At 45.8% G+C, this 18,095-nt stretch overlaps 1 protein-coding gene across 5 annotated transcripts in view; it reads right to left on the bottom strand.

Moving 5' to 3' along the window:
• The window catches only part of LOC102982185 (bridge-like lipid transfer protein family member 2), a 21,765-nt gene extending 4,135 nt beyond the window's left edge, over nucleotides 1-17,630 (bottom strand). For 4 of the 5 annotated variants that reach the window (XR_008616840.1, XM_055083510.1, XM_055083511.1 and 1 more), the window contains exons 1-18: nucleotides 17,417-17,622; nucleotides 14,115-15,207; nucleotides 13,479-13,670; nucleotides 13,135-13,337; nucleotides 12,870-12,988; nucleotides 12,529-12,749; nucleotides 12,021-12,211; nucleotides 11,788-11,887; nucleotides 11,454-11,656; nucleotides 10,284-10,578; nucleotides 7,441-7,598; nucleotides 6,955-7,161; nucleotides 2,915-3,014; nucleotides 2,499-2,681; nucleotides 1,882-2,003; nucleotides 1,250-1,405; nucleotides 1,046-1,167; nucleotides 302-482 (exon numbers count right to left, since the gene is read on the bottom strand). Coding sequence is in view for 4 of the 5 variants with exons in the window: in XM_055083510.1 (XP_054939485.1) it covers nucleotides 302-482; nucleotides 1,046-1,167; nucleotides 1,250-1,405; nucleotides 1,882-2,003; nucleotides 2,499-2,681; nucleotides 2,915-3,014; nucleotides 6,955-7,161; nucleotides 7,441-7,598; nucleotides 10,284-10,578; nucleotides 11,454-11,656; nucleotides 11,788-11,887; nucleotides 12,021-12,211; nucleotides 12,529-12,749; nucleotides 12,870-12,988; nucleotides 13,135-13,337; nucleotides 13,479-13,670; nucleotides 14,115-15,207; nucleotides 17,417-17,512 (3,942 nt within the window). In the remaining variant the exon portion in view is untranslated. Of the gene's footprint in view, nucleotides 1-301; nucleotides 483-1,045; nucleotides 1,168-1,249; nucleotides 1,406-1,881; nucleotides 2,004-2,498; nucleotides 2,682-2,914; nucleotides 3,015-6,954; nucleotides 7,162-7,440; nucleotides 7,599-10,283; nucleotides 10,579-11,453; nucleotides 11,657-11,787; nucleotides 11,888-12,020; nucleotides 12,212-12,528; nucleotides 12,750-12,869; nucleotides 12,989-13,134; nucleotides 13,338-13,478; nucleotides 13,671-14,114; nucleotides 15,208-17,416 lie in introns of all 5 variants that reach the window. The other variant, XM_028486870.2, reaches the window with a different exon arrangement.
• Nucleotides 17,631-18,095: the final 465 nt, after the last annotated feature.

The raw sequence follows: 18,095 nt of genomic DNA, 5'->3' as shown, positions 1-18,095 counted from the left end.
TTTTTTGCGGTACGAGGGCCTCTCACTGTTGTGGCCTCTCCCGTTGCGGGGCACAGGCTCCGGACACGCAGGCTCAGCAGCCATGGCTCACGGGCCCAGCCGCTCCGCGGCATGTGGGATCTTCCCGGACCGGGGCCTGAACCCGCGTCCCCTGCATCGGCAGGCGGACTCTCAACCACTGCGCCACCAGGGAAGCCCAATCAGTCCCTTTTTGTTTATCTCTTTTTGTGAGTTAAGACTCCTGAGAAAGGTCAATGCCTCTCAATACAGCTGTCTTTGTGTGACTGTATATACCCAATACCTTGCTGTAGAGGAACCGCTGCAGCTCTAGTTCAGCAATTCCCAGCTGTCCATCTTCCTCTGTCAAGCGCCATCGTGCCTGAGCAAAGTAGAACTCGGTGCGGCGGACCACACTCACATCTTCTTGCTGCTTTCGCAGCTCCATCTTGTTGGCCTGCTGCAATTGGAAATCCTTAAAACACCTATAAATGGATAGGAGGGTCAAAGCCAATAAGGGCAACAGCATTTGGGTTAGGGGTGGGGCGGAATGCAGGAGGTAAACCCAGAGATGGACCTATTCTAGAACATCTATTCCCTAAATTTTTTCATTGGATTTGTTGCTCCTCAAACCCTGCGCCATGGGAGCACAAATCCCATCTTTAGTTCTACAGCTTCTTGAAAAAGTAGTCTGTTCCTACTAATAACCCCTATGATTGTATCTGCAATTGTGTTCCTTACTGATTAACTTCAAGACATTTTATGTTTAGTTTAGTTGCACAGTATCAAGGCAACAAAAATGATCTTTCCGAACTATCTGTTTTTCTCCTTTCCCCGGAGGTACTCTAATAAGGATCCTAAGAAAGGGCTCTCCTGTTCTCAACCTGTTGGCCAAGTCCAACAAGACTCATTCAGGAAAAGGTGCCTGAATCTACTACATCAGCCTTCGATAATACACACTAGACCTAAAGACTTATCAGAAGACGGGCAAAAGAAATTGACTCCAGCTGGGGCACTGGAAAAGGGCATGGAAAGAATGCTGTGGCACCTGATGAGGATGTTAAGCTCTTCACTTTCCAGCTGTAGATTGGCCTTCTCCTGGTTTAGCTGCAACTGAAGCTTTTGGTTCAGGTCAAGCAGGTTCTCGTTCTTGCTGTCATCCTGCAAAGACTAGGGAGCCAGATAAGGAGAAATTGAGAGATTTCCCTTGTCCTAGGAGACTTCCCTGTCCTCAGATTGCCCGGGAGACTACCTTCATGATAGAATACATCTGCTTTTCCAGCTGCCGTATCTGGGCCACATGCTGCCGCACAGCCTCCTGTAGATGTAATATGCTGCTGCGCTGCTCCTCAGGATTGCTAGAGATCTCAAGCTGGAACCTGACCCGCTGCTTCTTCTCACTATGCTCCTAAAGGAATGGAAAAGGAAATGAACAATAGACAAGTCTTGTAGTAAAGTAAAACAGAGAAAGAAACAAGAAATGATGATCTCTTCTGGAAAGCTCAACTTTCTCTCTCACCATTAGTGAGAGTAAGGGGTAAGCCAATGCAGAAGATTTGGCAATGTGGATTTCACAATAAGCCAGTCCCACAGGGTGGGGACAGAGGTGGGAAGTGGGAAGTAGTTTGTTTTCAGAGGTATATAAGTGACTGAGTAAAGAACTCACCAAGAAAAACAAGTAAACAACTCTACAGTCTTAGGGACACTCAGACCTTTCCTAGATAACTAAAACTTCAACTGCTGCTGCTGACTCAAAGAGGATGCACTAACCACAAAGCCCTTTTTCAGTCTGAAGCATGGCTTTTCTTACTGGACCCCAAATAAAGCACAAGGTCTGGAGATTCCTGTGAGACTAACTGGCATTCTATAAGGGCCCATACTCACCTTCCGCTTGGGTTCTACATGGAGCAGCAGGTTGTTGACAATATCCAGGATCATGGCATACTGAGCCGGGTTTGTGGAGATTTCCAGCTCATGATGGATGAGGGTGAAGGTATCCACAGCCCCTAGGTAAATGTTAGCAGCTAAATAAGAGACTCAGTTTCTCCCTAAATGTCTACCCCATCTCCTAACCCATATCTAGAACCACTTCCGTTACTTAACCTCATAAAAGGTCTTGGTGAGATATGCTCATGGATAGAAACATGTGCTTACTTCAGTGTCAAACAATAGCCATTCATTCCAGTAAGTTTTTTTTTTTTTCTTGGCCGTGCCTCACCCTCGCAGCATGTGGGATCCTAGTTCCCCAGCCAGGGATCCAACCCGCACCCCTTGCAGTGCAAGCACGGAGTCTTAACCACTGGATCGCCAGGGAAGTCCCCCATTTATTCCAGTTCTGTTCTCTCCTAACAGAACTTAAAAAAATGTAAAGCAAAGTGAAATGTTAATGCCCTATGCACACTGGGACTCTTAGTAACACTTCTGCCTCAAAACCACTAAGGAAATAACTACTTTCACAAGTTCCCTAGTCCCCTCCTAAAAGCCTTGCAAACCCTGAATACCTTCCTGCTTCTTTAGGAGATCTTCCTTTTCCTGGTTCTCATGAACCTCAGGTGGCTTAATCTGAGTTGCCAGCTCAGGATCAATGTCATGGCTGTAACTAATATAGTACATTCGGCAGCTGCAACGTGAAATGATCCGCTGGACTTGCTGGGCTTGTTGCGCCTCAGCTGGCTGGTTCCAATCTGCGAAGAGGTAGGAAAGAGATAAGAGAAAGACATTCTCAAAAGAGGTATTGTGAGAGTCTCCCAGTTATGCGTGATGTCTAGGGAACTCCAGACACTTGCTTTCAACATAGCCTAACACAAAGTGGTCCTACTCCAAGTATATTTATCTTACAAATAGGTAAGGAAATGAGGCCCCTTAAGGATGCATGTCTGCTCCTAACCACATAATGGGGGAAGAGGTGAGAACTGACCTGTGGTAGTGGTAACCATGCCTCCCACTGCCTGCCCGCTCTCCATCAGCTCCTGCACAGAGTCCAGACTACGCTGCCGGTGCTCCTCAATATTCTTTACCTGAAGACAGAGACAGAGGCACCTTTAACTCCTGGGTGACCAGTAGCTTGTCCTGCACAAGCTCCATTACATACCTCCATTATCTCCACTATACAAGTTTAACACTATCTAGATTTTCACTGCCTGGAATAGCTTGAAGAATCTCCCAGGGTAAAGGACATATGTCCCTCTCTCCTGGCCCAAACCACCCAAATTCTCCAAACCCAACTGAGTTACATGCACGTTTTGCCAGGCCTCAGGCCAGAAAAACACAAGTTAGGTTAAAACCAAATCATGTCCCACCTCACACCCATTAGGATGGCTACCAAAAAAAAATTAGAAAATAAGGCAAGGATATGCAGAAATTGGAACTCTGTGCACTGTTGATAAGTAAAATGATACAGCCACTGTGGAAGTTCCTCAAAAAATTATAAACAGAATTGCCCGATAATCCAGCAATTCCACTTCTGGTTATATATGCAAAAGAATTGAAAGGAAGGTCTCAAAGAGAAATTTGTACTCCCATATTCATAACAGCGTTATTCACAATAGCTAAAATATGGAAGTATCCCAAGTGTCCATCAGTGGGTGAACGGAGAAGCAAAATGTGGTATATACATACAATGGAATTCAGGTTTAAAAAGGAAGGAAATTCTAACACATGCTACAACATGGGTGAACCTTGAAGGCATTATGCTAAGTGAATAAGCCAGTCACAAAAAGACAAATATATATGATTCCACTTATATGAGACACCTAAAATATATATATATAAATGAGAGGTATTTAAGAGTAGTCAAAATCACAGAGAGAGAAAATAGAATGGTGATTGCCAGGACCTGGGGGAAAGGGGAAGTGGGGAGTTATTGCTTAATGGGTATAGTTTGTTTTTCAAGATAAAAAGAGTTTCAGAGATGAAATGGTGGTGATGGTTGTACATTATGAATGTACTTAATACCACTAAACTATACACTTAAAATGGTTAGGATGATAAATTTTATGTTACGTTTATTTCTTTTTGGCTGCGCTGTGTAGGATACAGGATCTTTTTTTTTTTTTTTTTTGCGGTACACGGGCCTCTCACTGCTGTGGCCTCTCCCGTTGCAGAGCACAGGCTCCGGACGCGCAGGCTCAGCGGCCATGGCTCACGGGCCCAGCCGCTCCGCGGCATGTGGGATCCTCCCAGACCGGGGCACGAACCCGTGTCCCCTGCATTGGCAGGCGGACTCTCAACCACTGCACCACCAGGGAAGCCCCAAGGGATACAGGATCTTTGTTCCCCAACCAGGGATGGAACCCTTGCCCCCTGCAGTGGAAGCACAGAGTCTTAACCACTGGAGTGCCAGGAAAGTCCCTTTTTTCTTTTCTTTTTTTTTTTTAATGTTTATAAATTTTATACTATGTATATGTTATCACAATTTTTTAAAATGGAAAAAAATCAAATCATGTCATGGGCAAAAAAAATTCATCAAAACCAATGACTTCCCACCCATTTTGGTATTCGTGTGTTTGTGTTCTTGCTGTTTTCTGTCTTCAGACCATTGTGACACTGTTGCCACGGGGGAAGGGAACTGAATTCTTTTGACACTCTCTGCCAAGCTGAAGTCAAAGTGAATAGAATGAGTGATATGAGAAGAACATAAACAATCTGTCAAGTCACAAAAAAATTCATATAGGAAAGGCAAGATCAAAGTCTTTCCCACCTAAGCCAAGGACATTCCATTCTAATGCTAATATCACAGCCTGAGAAAAAACGAGTTCGCTTGCAAAAGAACCCATGCCTAAAAGAAGCAGAGGCCCAGAAAATGCCAGATAGGGAGATCTTGCATAGTTCATTTGCCTATCTTTGCATGAGTAGTTACCACCTTCTGTGCCTATCTCCTGAGACTACTGGTAAAGGGTACTGCTTGCCTGAACTACAACTGTAATACACCAGCATGACCTTTCACATTACCAACAACCTGACCCTTACTTGGCTTGACATCTGATTAAATGCTTATTACCTCATATAACTTATACTTGGGGTTGAGCCTTAAGGTCACTGGAGTAAGAAGTACCAGCCAGGGAGGAGGGAAGAGGGATTAGCTTTATCCCCATTGAGTAGAATGAAAAATGAACTATTCACATTGGTTCTAATCAGATGTAGCTGGATCCAATAACTCATCTGAATGTACCATGCCCAGCACAATGTGGACACTTAACACCTGTTAAATAAGTAACCACATAGGACGGGAATAAAACACAGACCTACTAGAGCATGGACTTGAGGACATGGGGAGGGGGAAGGGTAAGCTGTGACGAAGTGAGAGAGTGGCAGGGACATATATGCACTACCAAATGTAAATTAGATAGCTAGTGGGAAGCTGCCGCATAGCACAGGGAGATCACCTCTGTGCTTTGTGACCATGAGAGGGGTGGGATAGGGAGGGTGGGAGGGAGGGAGACGCAAGAGGGAAGAGATATGGGAACATATATATATGTATAACTGATTCACTTTGTTGTAAAGGAGAAACTAACACACTATTGTAAAACAGTTATACTCCAATAAAGATGTTAAAAATATATAAATAAATAAAAAAATAAATAAATAAAATAAAAATAAAAAAAATTTTAAGAGCACAAAAAAAAAAAAAAAATAAGTAACCACAATGCAGAATATTGGCTAGGTACATCTCATAACCATTAGATCTCCCAATAAATCTGATGCAATTATATTGTAGAAATTATAGTACAAATTTAGTTTTACCAAGATGCTGAAAAGAAAATTTATAGCTTAGTCCCTGCCAACTGCTCACAATCTCACCTTCTAACAAAAACATTATCTTGACATACACTAAGACCTCCCCAAATATAATGACTTAAAAAAATAAGACTGGGGGCTTTCCTGGTGGCGCAGTGGTTGAGAGTCCGCCTGCCAATGCATGGGACACGGGTTCGTGCCCCGGTCCGGGAAGATCCCACATGCCGTGGAGCAGCTGGGCCCGTGAGCCATGGCCGCTGGGCCTGCGTGTCCGGAGCCTGTGCTCTGCGGCGTGAGAGGCCACAACAGTGAGAGGCCCGCGTACCAAAAAAAAAAAAAAAAAAGACTGGGACTTCCCTGGTGGCACAGAGGTTAAGAATCCACCTGCCGCCTGTGCTCTAGAGCCCGCAAACCACAACTACTGAGCCCGCACGCCTAGAGCCCGTGCTCCACAACAAGAGAAGCCACCGCAATGAGAAGCCCGCGCTCGCCGCAACTAAAGAAAGCCCACGCGCAGCAACAAAGACCCAACACAGCCAAAAATAAATAATAAATAAATAAATTTTAAAAAACAAATAAATAAGACTACTTTCCATCTGAATGAAGCTTTGTATTTTTCAAAGTACATTCTCATTTGATCCTTTCATCAGTTTTCTGAGAGTGAAGTATTAACTCAATTTTACAAATAAAGGTGACTTCCCAAGGGCTCATGGCTACTAAAATAGCAAAGGTGAAATGAGAACTCACATAACCTGCCTCGTAGACAAGCAGTCTTTCTATTCAACCTTACCAATTTGCTGAAACAACCAATCATCTTCATAAGAGAAATCAGAGAAAGGGCAGATAGAGAGCTTATCTAAAATTCTCAGACTTACTGCCTGTTTTTTTGGCTGCCTGCTGATTAGTGTGATCTTATTAATAGGGGTCAGCAATCTCAAAAAAGTTCTAACCCATTTTATTCTCATGTAGGGAAATGAGAATCTCCCATGCAATGAAATAGAATAGTATGAGATTTAAAAAACAGAAAAAGCACTATGTGTTCACAGATCACAGGCCAGAGACTGCCAACAGTTTCTACATTCAAGTGTTATCATCAGCCTCATTATTCTGCTAACCTGGTAGCAACAGGTACTGTCAAGGATCTTGCAAGCTATTTTGGCGAAAGGGGCCAACTATGGAAAACTGGAGATACAACGGGCCTTCCCAGCCCTGCTGACTAACCTCTAACCAGAGCTGTCGGCCATCCTGCTCAGTGGGGCTGCTTTCAGTGGTGGCAAAGTACTGCATGCCATCCAGTAGGCAAGTCCAGGATGTCTTTTGCTTCAATGTGTCACCATACCAGGCTGGATGGTGTTGGCACTGCAGCAGCTGGGCTTTGGCAGCTGACACAATGACACAGCCTTCTGTCTCCGCTCCACGAAGAACCATCTACGCCAGAGACAGAAGCAGAGTCACAGCACCAGGGCCACAAAGAAGATGAAAGGTTAGTGCAAGGGCCTGTACCGATGACTGCAGCTGGGTCTAATTCTGGCTTACTGAGTGCACTCTACTGGTTTTTAGTAATGGAAGTGATTATCCATGATACCTGTTAGAAAGAATAATTTTTTGGAGCTCTACCCACCTATTCTTATTTAGAGGTGGGAGAAGGTAAACACATATGACTATGATCTAGCCCCATCTTTGGGTGCTCTAGTAAAGAGAAGGTACCTGGCAGTTGACCAGTTCAATAAGGCAGTTTCGGTTATATATGTCATCCGTCTGGCAGGCAGCAATGCCACACAACTGGTCACTCACACCTGACTCCTCTTCTGTGAACACTACAAACCTATCTGTCTCTTCAATCAGCTTCTGCAACATGTAGGCACCTGGCAGAGAAATATGAAGTGGGGGAAAAGCCACAGAGTCAAAGGGATAGAGAACACATCCAGGGCCAAACTGATCTTCCTTCAATTTCTCTAGAAAGTATTCTCCCCAACCTGCAACTCCAGCCCAGTCCACTCCACCCCTTGACCCCTGGGTAAGGGTTGCCATTTCATTTTCCTTCAATTTTAATAAAAGTAACAGATTCCCAAGAGAGACTTAGAAATGCTATGTAAGTGGTAGCATTCCTTTCTCTTAGGCATATCCACCTCTGAATTACTCTAGGATCTTTTTTCCTTCCATTTTGTTCCTTCTCCTTTTCATTTCATATTGTTTTAAATGCTATTTGTTTGTTGACCACTCCCTTCCACATAAACCACCCCCTTGCCATCAGTGTCACTGTTCTCCTAGCTCTACTGCTTTCTCTGATTGTGACTTTAGATCCCCTACCTTCTCCCAGGTTTTAGAGATAAGTATATCCCCTAAGGTCTGTCCTTGGCCTGTTCCCTTTTCTTTTTTCTAAAGAGTTTGTCCAACAGTGTTGTGGTTAAGAGCACAATCTCCAGAATTAGACTAGTCTGCCTATGTTCAAGATCCTATCTCTGCCAGTTACTTGATTGTAACCTTGCTTGCTTTAACCTCTCTGTCTCAGTTTCCTTGTGTGTAAAATAACAGTAACTATCTAATATGGTTGTTGAGAGAATTAAATGGAATAATAATACATAAAGTATTTCGCAGAGTACCTGCCACACAGTAAGCAACGATTATCTCCTTGGCATTAACTCTTAGTTCTATGCCGAAACTCCTAAGTCACTACCTCTAGCCCTAAGCTTTTAGATCCTCATTTCCACCTGTTTTTTAGACATTACCTAGAGGTACTACTTACACCACAAACTTAGCATGTCCAAATATGAACTCAACAACTCAACAACTTTACCTCCCCAAACGTATTAGCCTCTGGCTCTCCTAGTTACCATCAGGCCAGTCACCAGGCTCAAAGCCTCAATCATTACCACTTTATCCCTATTTTAACTCCCTCTTCCAACCAGCTGCCAAATCTCTTACACACATAATAACATTTCTATTCATCCCCTCATCTCTATTCCCACTGCCTCTACCTAGTTCAGGCTCTCCTTTCCTCTTGCTGAGACACCATAATAGTTTCCTAATTTGTCTCCCCCACCTCCAGTTTCTTTCCAGTCGTCCCCCACACCACTGCCAGATTTATCCTCCTAAAAGTAAGATTCTAATGACACACCTCTATTCAGAAACCTTCAGTAGTTCACCACTGTTTACTGAATAAAGAACAAAAACTCCTTAGCCTTGTATTTTTGATGGTCTACCTGCAGTTTTCCCTTCCAGCATCTTCACCTGTAGCTGTACTCTACGCCAACCCAAACAGACTGTTCACTCTGCTCTGAACATATTGAGCTTGACCAACTCCACTCCTTTTCAGGATGTTCCCTTTGCTTTTAATGCCCTTGCTCCTCATTTCCACATGTTCAAACCATACTAAGCCTTCAAAGTCCAGCTCAGATGCTACTTCCTCAATAAACCCTTCTCTGATTATAGTCCCTCCTTCACTACAGTCAAGAACAGCTCACATATTCTTTAATTTCTCTCTAGCAGCATTTATCATTTTTCACCTTGTTCTTAAATTCACCATGAACTTGCATTCCTCTGTACTTGTTATTCCCTCTCCCTAAAATGCCCTCTTTTCTCTCCTTGCCTATCAAACTCTTACTCATCTTTTAAGACCCATCTCAATTATATTCTCTGTGAAGGCTTCCTAGACTTCCCTATGCTGATTTAAATACTTTCTTCTTGAACATTCTTACAGAGCGTCTTCATGACTCTCCCCGCACCGCCCCCCCCCCCCACAACTGTGCTGCACAGCATGCAGGATCGTAGTTCCCTGACCAGGGATCGAACCCGTGCCTCCTGCAGTGGAAGCACAGAGTCTTAACCACTGGACCACCAGGGAAGTCCCTCATGACTCTCTCTTAGTTTCAGAGCTTCCCCCTCATCTTTACATCCCTAATGTCTACAGTCATGTCTGGTACATTATAAACCCTCAGTAAAGCTAAAAAGTGAATCTATGAATGAATGAGTGATTGACTCAGTGAATGAATGAACTAATCTTAGCTCATCCAGAGATGATAAACTTGCTGAGTCAAGTAAAATATCATATATTCTGTATCTCTCACTAAACCCAGCACAGTGCTCTGTGCCTGTTAAGTACTCAATAAACATTTATTGACTAAACAAATTAATTCATCAAAACAAAACAATTCTCTAATCCTTTGTTTCTTTTCCTTAGTCATTCTAAGTCATCATTCCTGATCCTCTTCTCCTGGCCAAAGGACCAGACAATTTTTTTTTTTTTTTTGGCCACACAGCGCAGCATGTGGGATCTTAGTTCCCCGACCAGGGACTGAACCCGTGCCCCCTACAGTGGAAGCGTGGAGTCTTAACCACTGGAGCGCCAGGGAAGTCCCATGGACCAGACCCTTTAATGCCCCCCATCACCGCTATGTAAGACTTAGGTGGCCTAATATGGAAAAACAAGTTTCATCTTTACACACAGATTGAACCAGTCATAATTTAGTCCTTCTCAAACTCCTGTCCAGTCCAAGCCCACATACATATTCTAAACCTAACCCTATGGAGTCTCGTCTCCCCCAGCTTACCTCCTGAAGACGCCTTATCAGGCTGTCCACTAAAGCTGGGAGTGTTGACAGGAGGTGGGGCTGGGGCGCTGGTCGGGACACTCTGCTTTGGCTTTTTGGCTGGCATCTGGGGATCAATCTTTAACCCCTTCAGAGCCTCAGTAGAGAGATTACGTTTGAGTACAGCTGCCTTTTTGTAGCCATCATATAAACCAAAGGCAATGTCCCGATTGGTGGTTGTCCAAGAAGCCCGTAAATCTACCAAGTGCAGCTGATGTGTGTGAAAGGCAGGATCCCCAACTCGAGTAGAGAGCTCCTAGGAAACAGGAAAAGAACCTCAGAGTAGCATGGAAATTCCCAACATTTCTCCTAGACCACAAATGCAAAGATAAAAAACATACTTGTTGAGTAACAGACCTGTTCTGAGGGATACAAGACAACCCTAGAGAAAGAAAACCTAAGTGGTCTTAGTGTGTGCACTAGATTACACTCTGACTATATCCACTGTATTTTAAATGACTCGGAGAATTTCAACTAAAATCCTTCCTTAATTGTGTGTGGGGGGGTGGGGGGACCACCAAATAAGGCACTAGAAACAAGAAGTTTCACTCTGTTTCCTGCAGAGCAAGAGACTATCTTTACAAGGAGAGGGAAAAAAGGAATTTTCAGAAAGAGGGATGCTGATACTAGTGAGTGCATCGTTAAGTAACAACATATATGATTAGACTGCAGTTAGGAACATCAGCAGGGACTTAGCCTGAAACCTACTGCTATGGACTGCATTGTGTACCCACACCAAATTCGTATGTTGAAGCCATAATCCCCAATGTGACGGTATTTGGAGATGGGGCCTTTAGGAGTAATTAGATTTAGATGAGGTCATGAGGGTGGGGCCCTCATGACAGGACTCATGTCATCATAAGAGACATCAGAAAGCTTCCTGCTTTTCCTGCCAGGTGAGGTTACAGTGAGAAGGCAGCCATCTGCAAGCCAGAAAGAGAACCCTCACCAGAACCTGGTCCTCACCAGGACCATGCTGGCACCTGATTTTGGACTGCCCAGCCTCCAGAAGTGTGAGAAATTTCTGTTGTTTAAGCCACTCAGTTTATGGTATTTTGTTATGGAAGCGTGAGCCGACTGAGACACCTACTGATACAGATAAGGCAGTAAAGAGAATGTGTCAGGCGGTACCTCCTCAGCCGTGCGATTGCTGTGCCGTTGGTAGGTAAGGGAGGACAGGCTCAGTAGGTGGGTCTTTGTTACCAAGGGATCAAGGCAGTGGTCAGCATTCTCTTCAGTGGGCGAGGCCATCAGGTAAACAGTCACCTGACTTAAGTCACTAACCATCTGGGTCACACTCCAGTCAGAGATGAGGCGCCGCATCACCGTGCCCGCTGAGAAAAACAGGCATACAGAGCCCATGCAAACCAGTACAGAACAGTGTGGGGCAGAAAGAGAAAGGAAGGGAACCGAGAAAGAGGACAAGGAATAGGCAAGGACAAGTGGTGGGAGCCTTTAATCTTACCTTGAGGTATAAGCCGCTGAGTTCCCCGAGTGAAAACGTGGCCCTGACTGCACTCAATTTGGATGCCACGTTGCTGGGCGAATGAGGCCCAATAATGCACCTGGCAACAAAAGAGCGTAACACTGAATGAAGGATGGCGTCAGAGAGACGATTCAGAGACCCAGTAAGAGAAAACAAGAAAACCAGAGAAGGGGAACAGAACTGCACATGTCAGCAGCACTGTCAAAGCTGACCTGCAGCTGGGGAAAGAGTGCAGTATAGGAAAGCTGCTTGTAGTGCTGGCCGAGTTTCTTCTTGCTGGGTTTCAGGTTATTGAAGAGCTTTCCCCTACAAATAGGCCTTGTGACACTAGTCCAAGTTGCCCAGAAGTTCTGCATCCAGCGCAGGGTGCTACTATACAGCAGAATTCGGGGCTGGGATATTGCTGCAAAGGAAACGATAGACATTTCCTAGCTGTGGTTAAAACATAGAGACGAAGCTAAATCCTTCCCTAGCTTCAGGTTTTAGAGATTTAAAAACCCAAACAGCACTCAAGCCTCACACTCAATATCCCCAACACCCTCTCCTTTCAAAGACCCAAGCTCTCTACTTTCACCAGTCCTCTTCCAAAAAAAGATCTTGACCCAAACCCTCCTTTGCTCTTTTCCTATCCCCTCTCCAGAGGGCCAAGCTGAAGTCCTTGGTGTCTTAAGTTCATCCTCCCAAGCCCTTCCTCCCCGCTGCCCCAGATCCAAGCCTCACTTCCACTGTGCCGAGTCAGATCCATCTTGATGGAGAGATTGAGGTTCTCAGAGCGAAAGGCCCGGTAGGAGTCATGAAGCTGGCCCAAGGGCACCTCAGGCAGGAACTCTGGGGCCCGTAGAGTGACACCATGGTGATCATGGGGGTTCCCATGACATAGCCACTGCAGGTCCAGTGTCATGCAGAGGTCAGGCAGGTGAAGGAAGCAGCAGTCATCATACCTGGCTCACAACAGAGCCCTGGGCCCTTAGTGCCCTGGTCACTTGCAGCCCCTCGGCTCTTCCCCTCCCCCCACCCTGAGTCCCACACCCTGTTGAGGCCCCATCTATCACTCCACTCACTTAGAGGCTGTTCTCACGTTGACATCCAAGTCACCCTTGAACACAAACTGACCAGGTTTCCAATGAAAAGACAGGTGGTTCCACTCCCAGTGCATATTTTCAGTTGTGTTGTATGGATCCTATAACCACCCCAAAAACTTGGTGAGATATGAATAAATGTATCACCTTCACCTCCCAAATCAGTACCCTTCTCTCTTCCCCCATGTGCTGTACAAGCCCCAACCATACCATCCTAATAAGAAAACAGTTCCTCTGGACCCCTCACCTCAGTAGCCAGCTGGTGCAGGTTTGCCTGTTCAATGTCCATGTGCCAGTCCCCATGCAACAGAAGACGGCTCTTGTCCCACCAGGGCAAGGATGGGCTGGGGTCAGCTGAGGGCTTGGTCAAGAGGTCCACAGACTGGCCAATCAGTGTCCAGGCTGGATCCCAACACGGGCCCCATACCACTGTGTACTGGAAGATTTCCGCTGGGGTAGAGGAGCAAAGGGCACAGCCTGCTGTACAACTTCATCCCTCTCTTCTGCCATCACTCCAGAAAGGCCTCAGCTCATCTCCCACCCCAGCCATCACCAACATCTCAGTCAAATCATTTGCCCTCCTCTACTCACAGTGAAAGTCGTGATAGAACTTGAGTGGGGGCATGTTCCTCTCCACTGCCACGTTACCCCATGGAAGCCCCAAGTGCAGGATTTGACGCCGACGCGAGCAAGGCTGACCACTCTGCTCGGTGCCCACAAGTCGACCCATCAGCCGCCAGTCACGGATCTCAAACAAGTACCGGGGATAGTCTCTTATCCGAACTGTTATTATAGGGAGGATACACACCGGCTACTCAGGAAACTGTCTTAGCACTCTCGGGCACTTTTCCCCCCGCTACTATTTTTACCCATCTATTGATATTTTACAAGATCAACTGAGAGAATAAGAGTTGGCAGTCGGCAGCAAGGCTGAAAAAGTGCACGGAGACCCTGAGCAGACAGACAGTGAGGGGAATAACACTGAGATCCAAGAGCCGCACTAACCCTGAAGATGACTGTGTTAGTTGTACCTTTGTATTTAGCCAAGCGGTTTCAGGGTGAAATTCAGGAACAAAGAAAGGGAAGAGGAGTCCACCCATCCCACTCCACCCACCCAAAAACAGCCACATTTCCCAATATAACTGAGCTCCTCTGTAATCACTCAAAGAGCTCCCAGGAACTCCAAGGGCAAACACTAGGCCCTGCAAATAGGGAAGTACTACTTACCCAGAAATGTCTTGACAGTGCACTTGAGCATACGACACCACTGAATGACAAGATCTACTCCCTCAGCAGGAAAAGGGCTGCCTGGATCAAGCTCTCGAACCTGCTCTACCACACGCTCAGGCCCATGGAAGGAGGCATCTGCCAGAGCCACTAGCTCTAGCCCTGCCAGGCTCCAAGTGAGCAGTGCACGGCGCATGGGTGTGTTGCCATAGAGACGACGGGAGCGCTGGATGTAGATTTCGATGTTTTTATGTTCCAAAGAGGCATAGAGCTCCTCAATTTTGCGGGCAGGCAATAACTCCCCATGCTGCTTCCGAAGAGCAGCCACTTTGGCATCCAGCAACTGCAGCCTTTTGGCACTCTCCTTACTTTCATCCTTCATCAGTTCATAGTTATCACGAAGTTTCACCTCAAAAATGTCGTCCAGGAAAACCCATGAGAAGTGCTGAACCTTCAAGAGTAGATCAGGTGGGAGGTGGGCAGAGCTTGGAGAAGCCTGAGAACGAGTTCCTCCATGCAGTCCCTTCAGCCATTTCTGAACTCCCACAGCCTCATCCAGAGTTCGAGAAAAATCATACTGATAAGGAAACTCCACTGAGACTGAACCCAGGGAGAGGAGCCAAACACGGTTCCGGAGGGTCTGCAGCACAGGGAAGGGGTTCCGGTGGAGGATCATCTCCTCCAGCTCAGGCAGCAGCTGCACCTCCACCTCCTTGAAGTTGAAGATGCTATTGCCATCGAACCCAGCAGCCAGCTCTGGGCAGTAAGCCTGCAGTGAACCCCCGTGCCGGCTCAGAGACACACTCTCTGCAGCCAGGGTAATGAACCTGTCCTCAGCTACAAAAGCTGTCAGCTTAGCTGTGCTCACCTCTAGCGTCAGGTTTAGCAGCCGCTTTGGGGGAGAGGACTCAGGGGGACAGCCTTCTGGCTCACAGGCAGTCTCTGGAGTCTCTAGTGCAACAAGTGGAACAGTCTCAGGAAACAGAGTGGCTCTTAGTAGGTCTCGGCACTGCAGGGTGGCCAGGATATGTTGGTACAGGTACATGTGATCTGGAGGGCTCCAGAGTAAGGTCATCCCTGCACCACACTGAACCTTTAGAGAGCAAGAGAAAAGGATCTATCAATTACAATGTCCCAGAACACAAGAGACACAGGAACTATTATACATGCACACCTGGCTCAAGTACCATCTCCACTCAGAAGTCTTTCCTGAGTAATCACGTTAATTACCCCTTTGCTTTGCTCCTCTTTGCACTAATAAGCTGAGCTAACAGTTCTTAACGTATACTTACAAGCACTTACACTTTTTAAGTCCTCCTCAACTGGATTCTAAATTGTCTGAGAGTAGAGACCATGTGTTTTATTTTTTTTTACGATTTTTTTTTGATGTGGACCATTTTTAAAGTCGTTATTGAATTTATTACAATACTGCTTCTGTTTTATGTTTTGGTTTTTTGGCTGCAAGGCATGTGGGATCTTAGCTCCCCAGCCAGGGATCAAACCCACACCCCCTGCATTGGAAGGTGAATTCTTAACCACTGGACCGCCAGAGAAGTCCTGAGGCCACGTATTTTAATTCTGGTATCTACCACAGTACATCCAGTATATACACGTGTACTCAATAAGTTATTTGGCTTTATGTTTCTGCTCATGAGTTATCTTTTTATAACAACCACACTCTGTAAAATAACCATTGCAACAATCAATTGGAAAATGTTTCATGCATTGATTGCACCTTGACTTAATTCTTAAAAAGTATAGGGGCTTCCCTGGTGGCGCAGTGGTTGAGAGTCCGCCTGCCAATGCAGGGGACACGGGTTCGCGCCCCGGTCTGGGAAGATCCCACATGCTGCGGAGTGGCTAGGCCCGTGAGCCATGGCCGCTAAGCCTGTGCGTCCGGAGCCTGTGCTCCGCAACGGGAGAGGCCGCAACAGTGCGAGGCCCGAGTACCGCCAAAAAAAAAAAAAAAAAAAGTATAAAGAGTACTGGTCACACAAGTTAATCCAGCAATTGACCTATGGGAAAGTATGCCTCAAAGAAGGGAGTAGAGACCTTGTCAGCTTGAAAAACAAAGTCAATTCTCAATAATTAAGCAGAGAAAATTTAAATCCCAAGACAAAAAAATTCCTTTGAGTTCCAATCTCTGAAAAGGAAACTCTTCAGTTTCCAAAGGAAGCTGAAGTCTGATGAACAGGAACATATCCCACTCTCCCCTCAAGAGGTCCTTATGTCTGTCTGATACTCTGAGAATAAAGATATTGGGAAACCTCTCAAAACTTTCCAGTGCCTCCATCTTCAGATCTCTTCCAGTCTTTTTTTTTTTTTTTTTTGTGGTACACGGGCCTCTCACTGCTGTGGCCTCTCCCGCGTTGGAGCACAGGCTCCAGGTGCACAGGCTCAGCGGCCATGGCTCACCGGCCCAGCCACTCCACGGCATGTGGGATCTTCCCGGACCGGGGCATGAACCCGTGTCCCCTGCATCGGCAGGCGGACTCTCAACCACTGTGCCACCAGGGAAGCCCTCTTCCAGTCTTTTGATGAGCTGAGTGCTTCAGTAAAATGATACCAGATCGTGACCTTTAAAAGCCCTATATTTTTCAGATATATGCACTGAAATCTTTACAGTTGAAATTATATGTCTGGTTCCTGCTTCAAAGTAATTCCAGAGCAGAAGGCAGGAATGACTGCCCAGAGTTTAGCTAAATGAAGTTGGTCATAAGTTGGTAATTATTAAGGCTGGATATGGATGCATGAAAGTTCATATAGTCTCTCTAGTTTTATATATATTTTAAATTCCACATTAAGAGTTAAAAATGTACAGAACAAGGGCTTCCCTGGTGGCAGAGTGGTTGAGAATCCGCCTGCCAGTGCAGGAGGCACGAGTTCGATCCTTGGTCTGGGAAGATCCCACATGCCGCGGAGCAACTAAGCCCGTGTGCCACAACTACTGAGCCTGCGCTCTAGAGCCCGTGAGCCACAACTACTGATCCTGCGTGCCGCAACTACTGAAGCCCGCGCGCCTAAAGCCCGTGCTCCACAATGAGAGAAGCCACCGCAATAAGAAGCCCACGCACTGAAACGAAGAGTAGCCTCCACTCGCCGCACTAGAGAAAGCCCGCATGCAGCTACGAACACCCAACACAGCTAAAAAAAAAAAAAACAATAACAAGCCAGGAAGAAAAGAACAACCACGAGGTATTATATTTCTCATAGGTGAGTTTCACAACATGACTCAAGACTGGAAAATGCTCTAAGCCTAGGAAAAAAACCAACCTGACTCCACCTCCCCATAGAAGCATTACCTCTAGAGAGCGGATGCTGCTGTGATAGGTGATGGAGAGCATGGAGAGGCTGAGCACTGGAGTGGGGATGTCAGGAGCCTTACAACAGGGTTGCATCTTCTCTGTGACCGACTTCACCAGCGCAAGCACAAATCCTTGAACACCCACGGTGGAGGTTTCAGCACTTCCCAGGACGGTCAGTGTGTCCAGTCGGATCTCTGAAGCACCTAACATCCAGAAACCATGTCAGGCTTGGTTCTCCACTCTCAAATGGCAACTTTAGTCCTCACTCTCCCTCCTTCCTTATTCCCTTCACTCTAGCTATCTTTACTCCCCACACCTTCCTAACCTCATTTCTCATGTTTTAGGGAAGTTTTTCCTTTCCCATTTTAACCTAACTAGATCTGGCAGGGCCAAAGAAGTTCCCAAACTCCTACCAATTCCGCAGAGGTATACCAGTTACTCTCTAGAACTAAATACACAAAGAAATAAAAAACTAATTGCATCTCATTCTCTTGATCAGATATCAAAGCTGTCTTTTTCTTATACATCTTGCTATTTGTAAACCCTTAAGAAACATCAAGAAGCCCAATAGTTATGCAAGACCTTCCAACATTTCATGACTCTAATTTAGAAAATTTTCAAATAATTGGTTTTATTAAGTGAGAAGAAACAGCATAATCTGCTTAGGTTACAAACT

Source organism: Physeter macrocephalus, unplaced genomic scaffold, assembly GCF_002837175.3.
Source record: "Physeter macrocephalus isolate SW-GA unplaced genomic scaffold, ASM283717v5 random_1680, whole genome shotgun sequence".
Lineage (NCBI taxonomy): Eukaryota > Metazoa > Chordata > Mammalia > Artiodactyla > Physeteridae > Physeter > Physeter macrocephalus.
The sequence above is the reverse complement of the archived record's forward strand: the minus strand, read 5'-3'. Positions and strand labels throughout refer to the sequence as shown.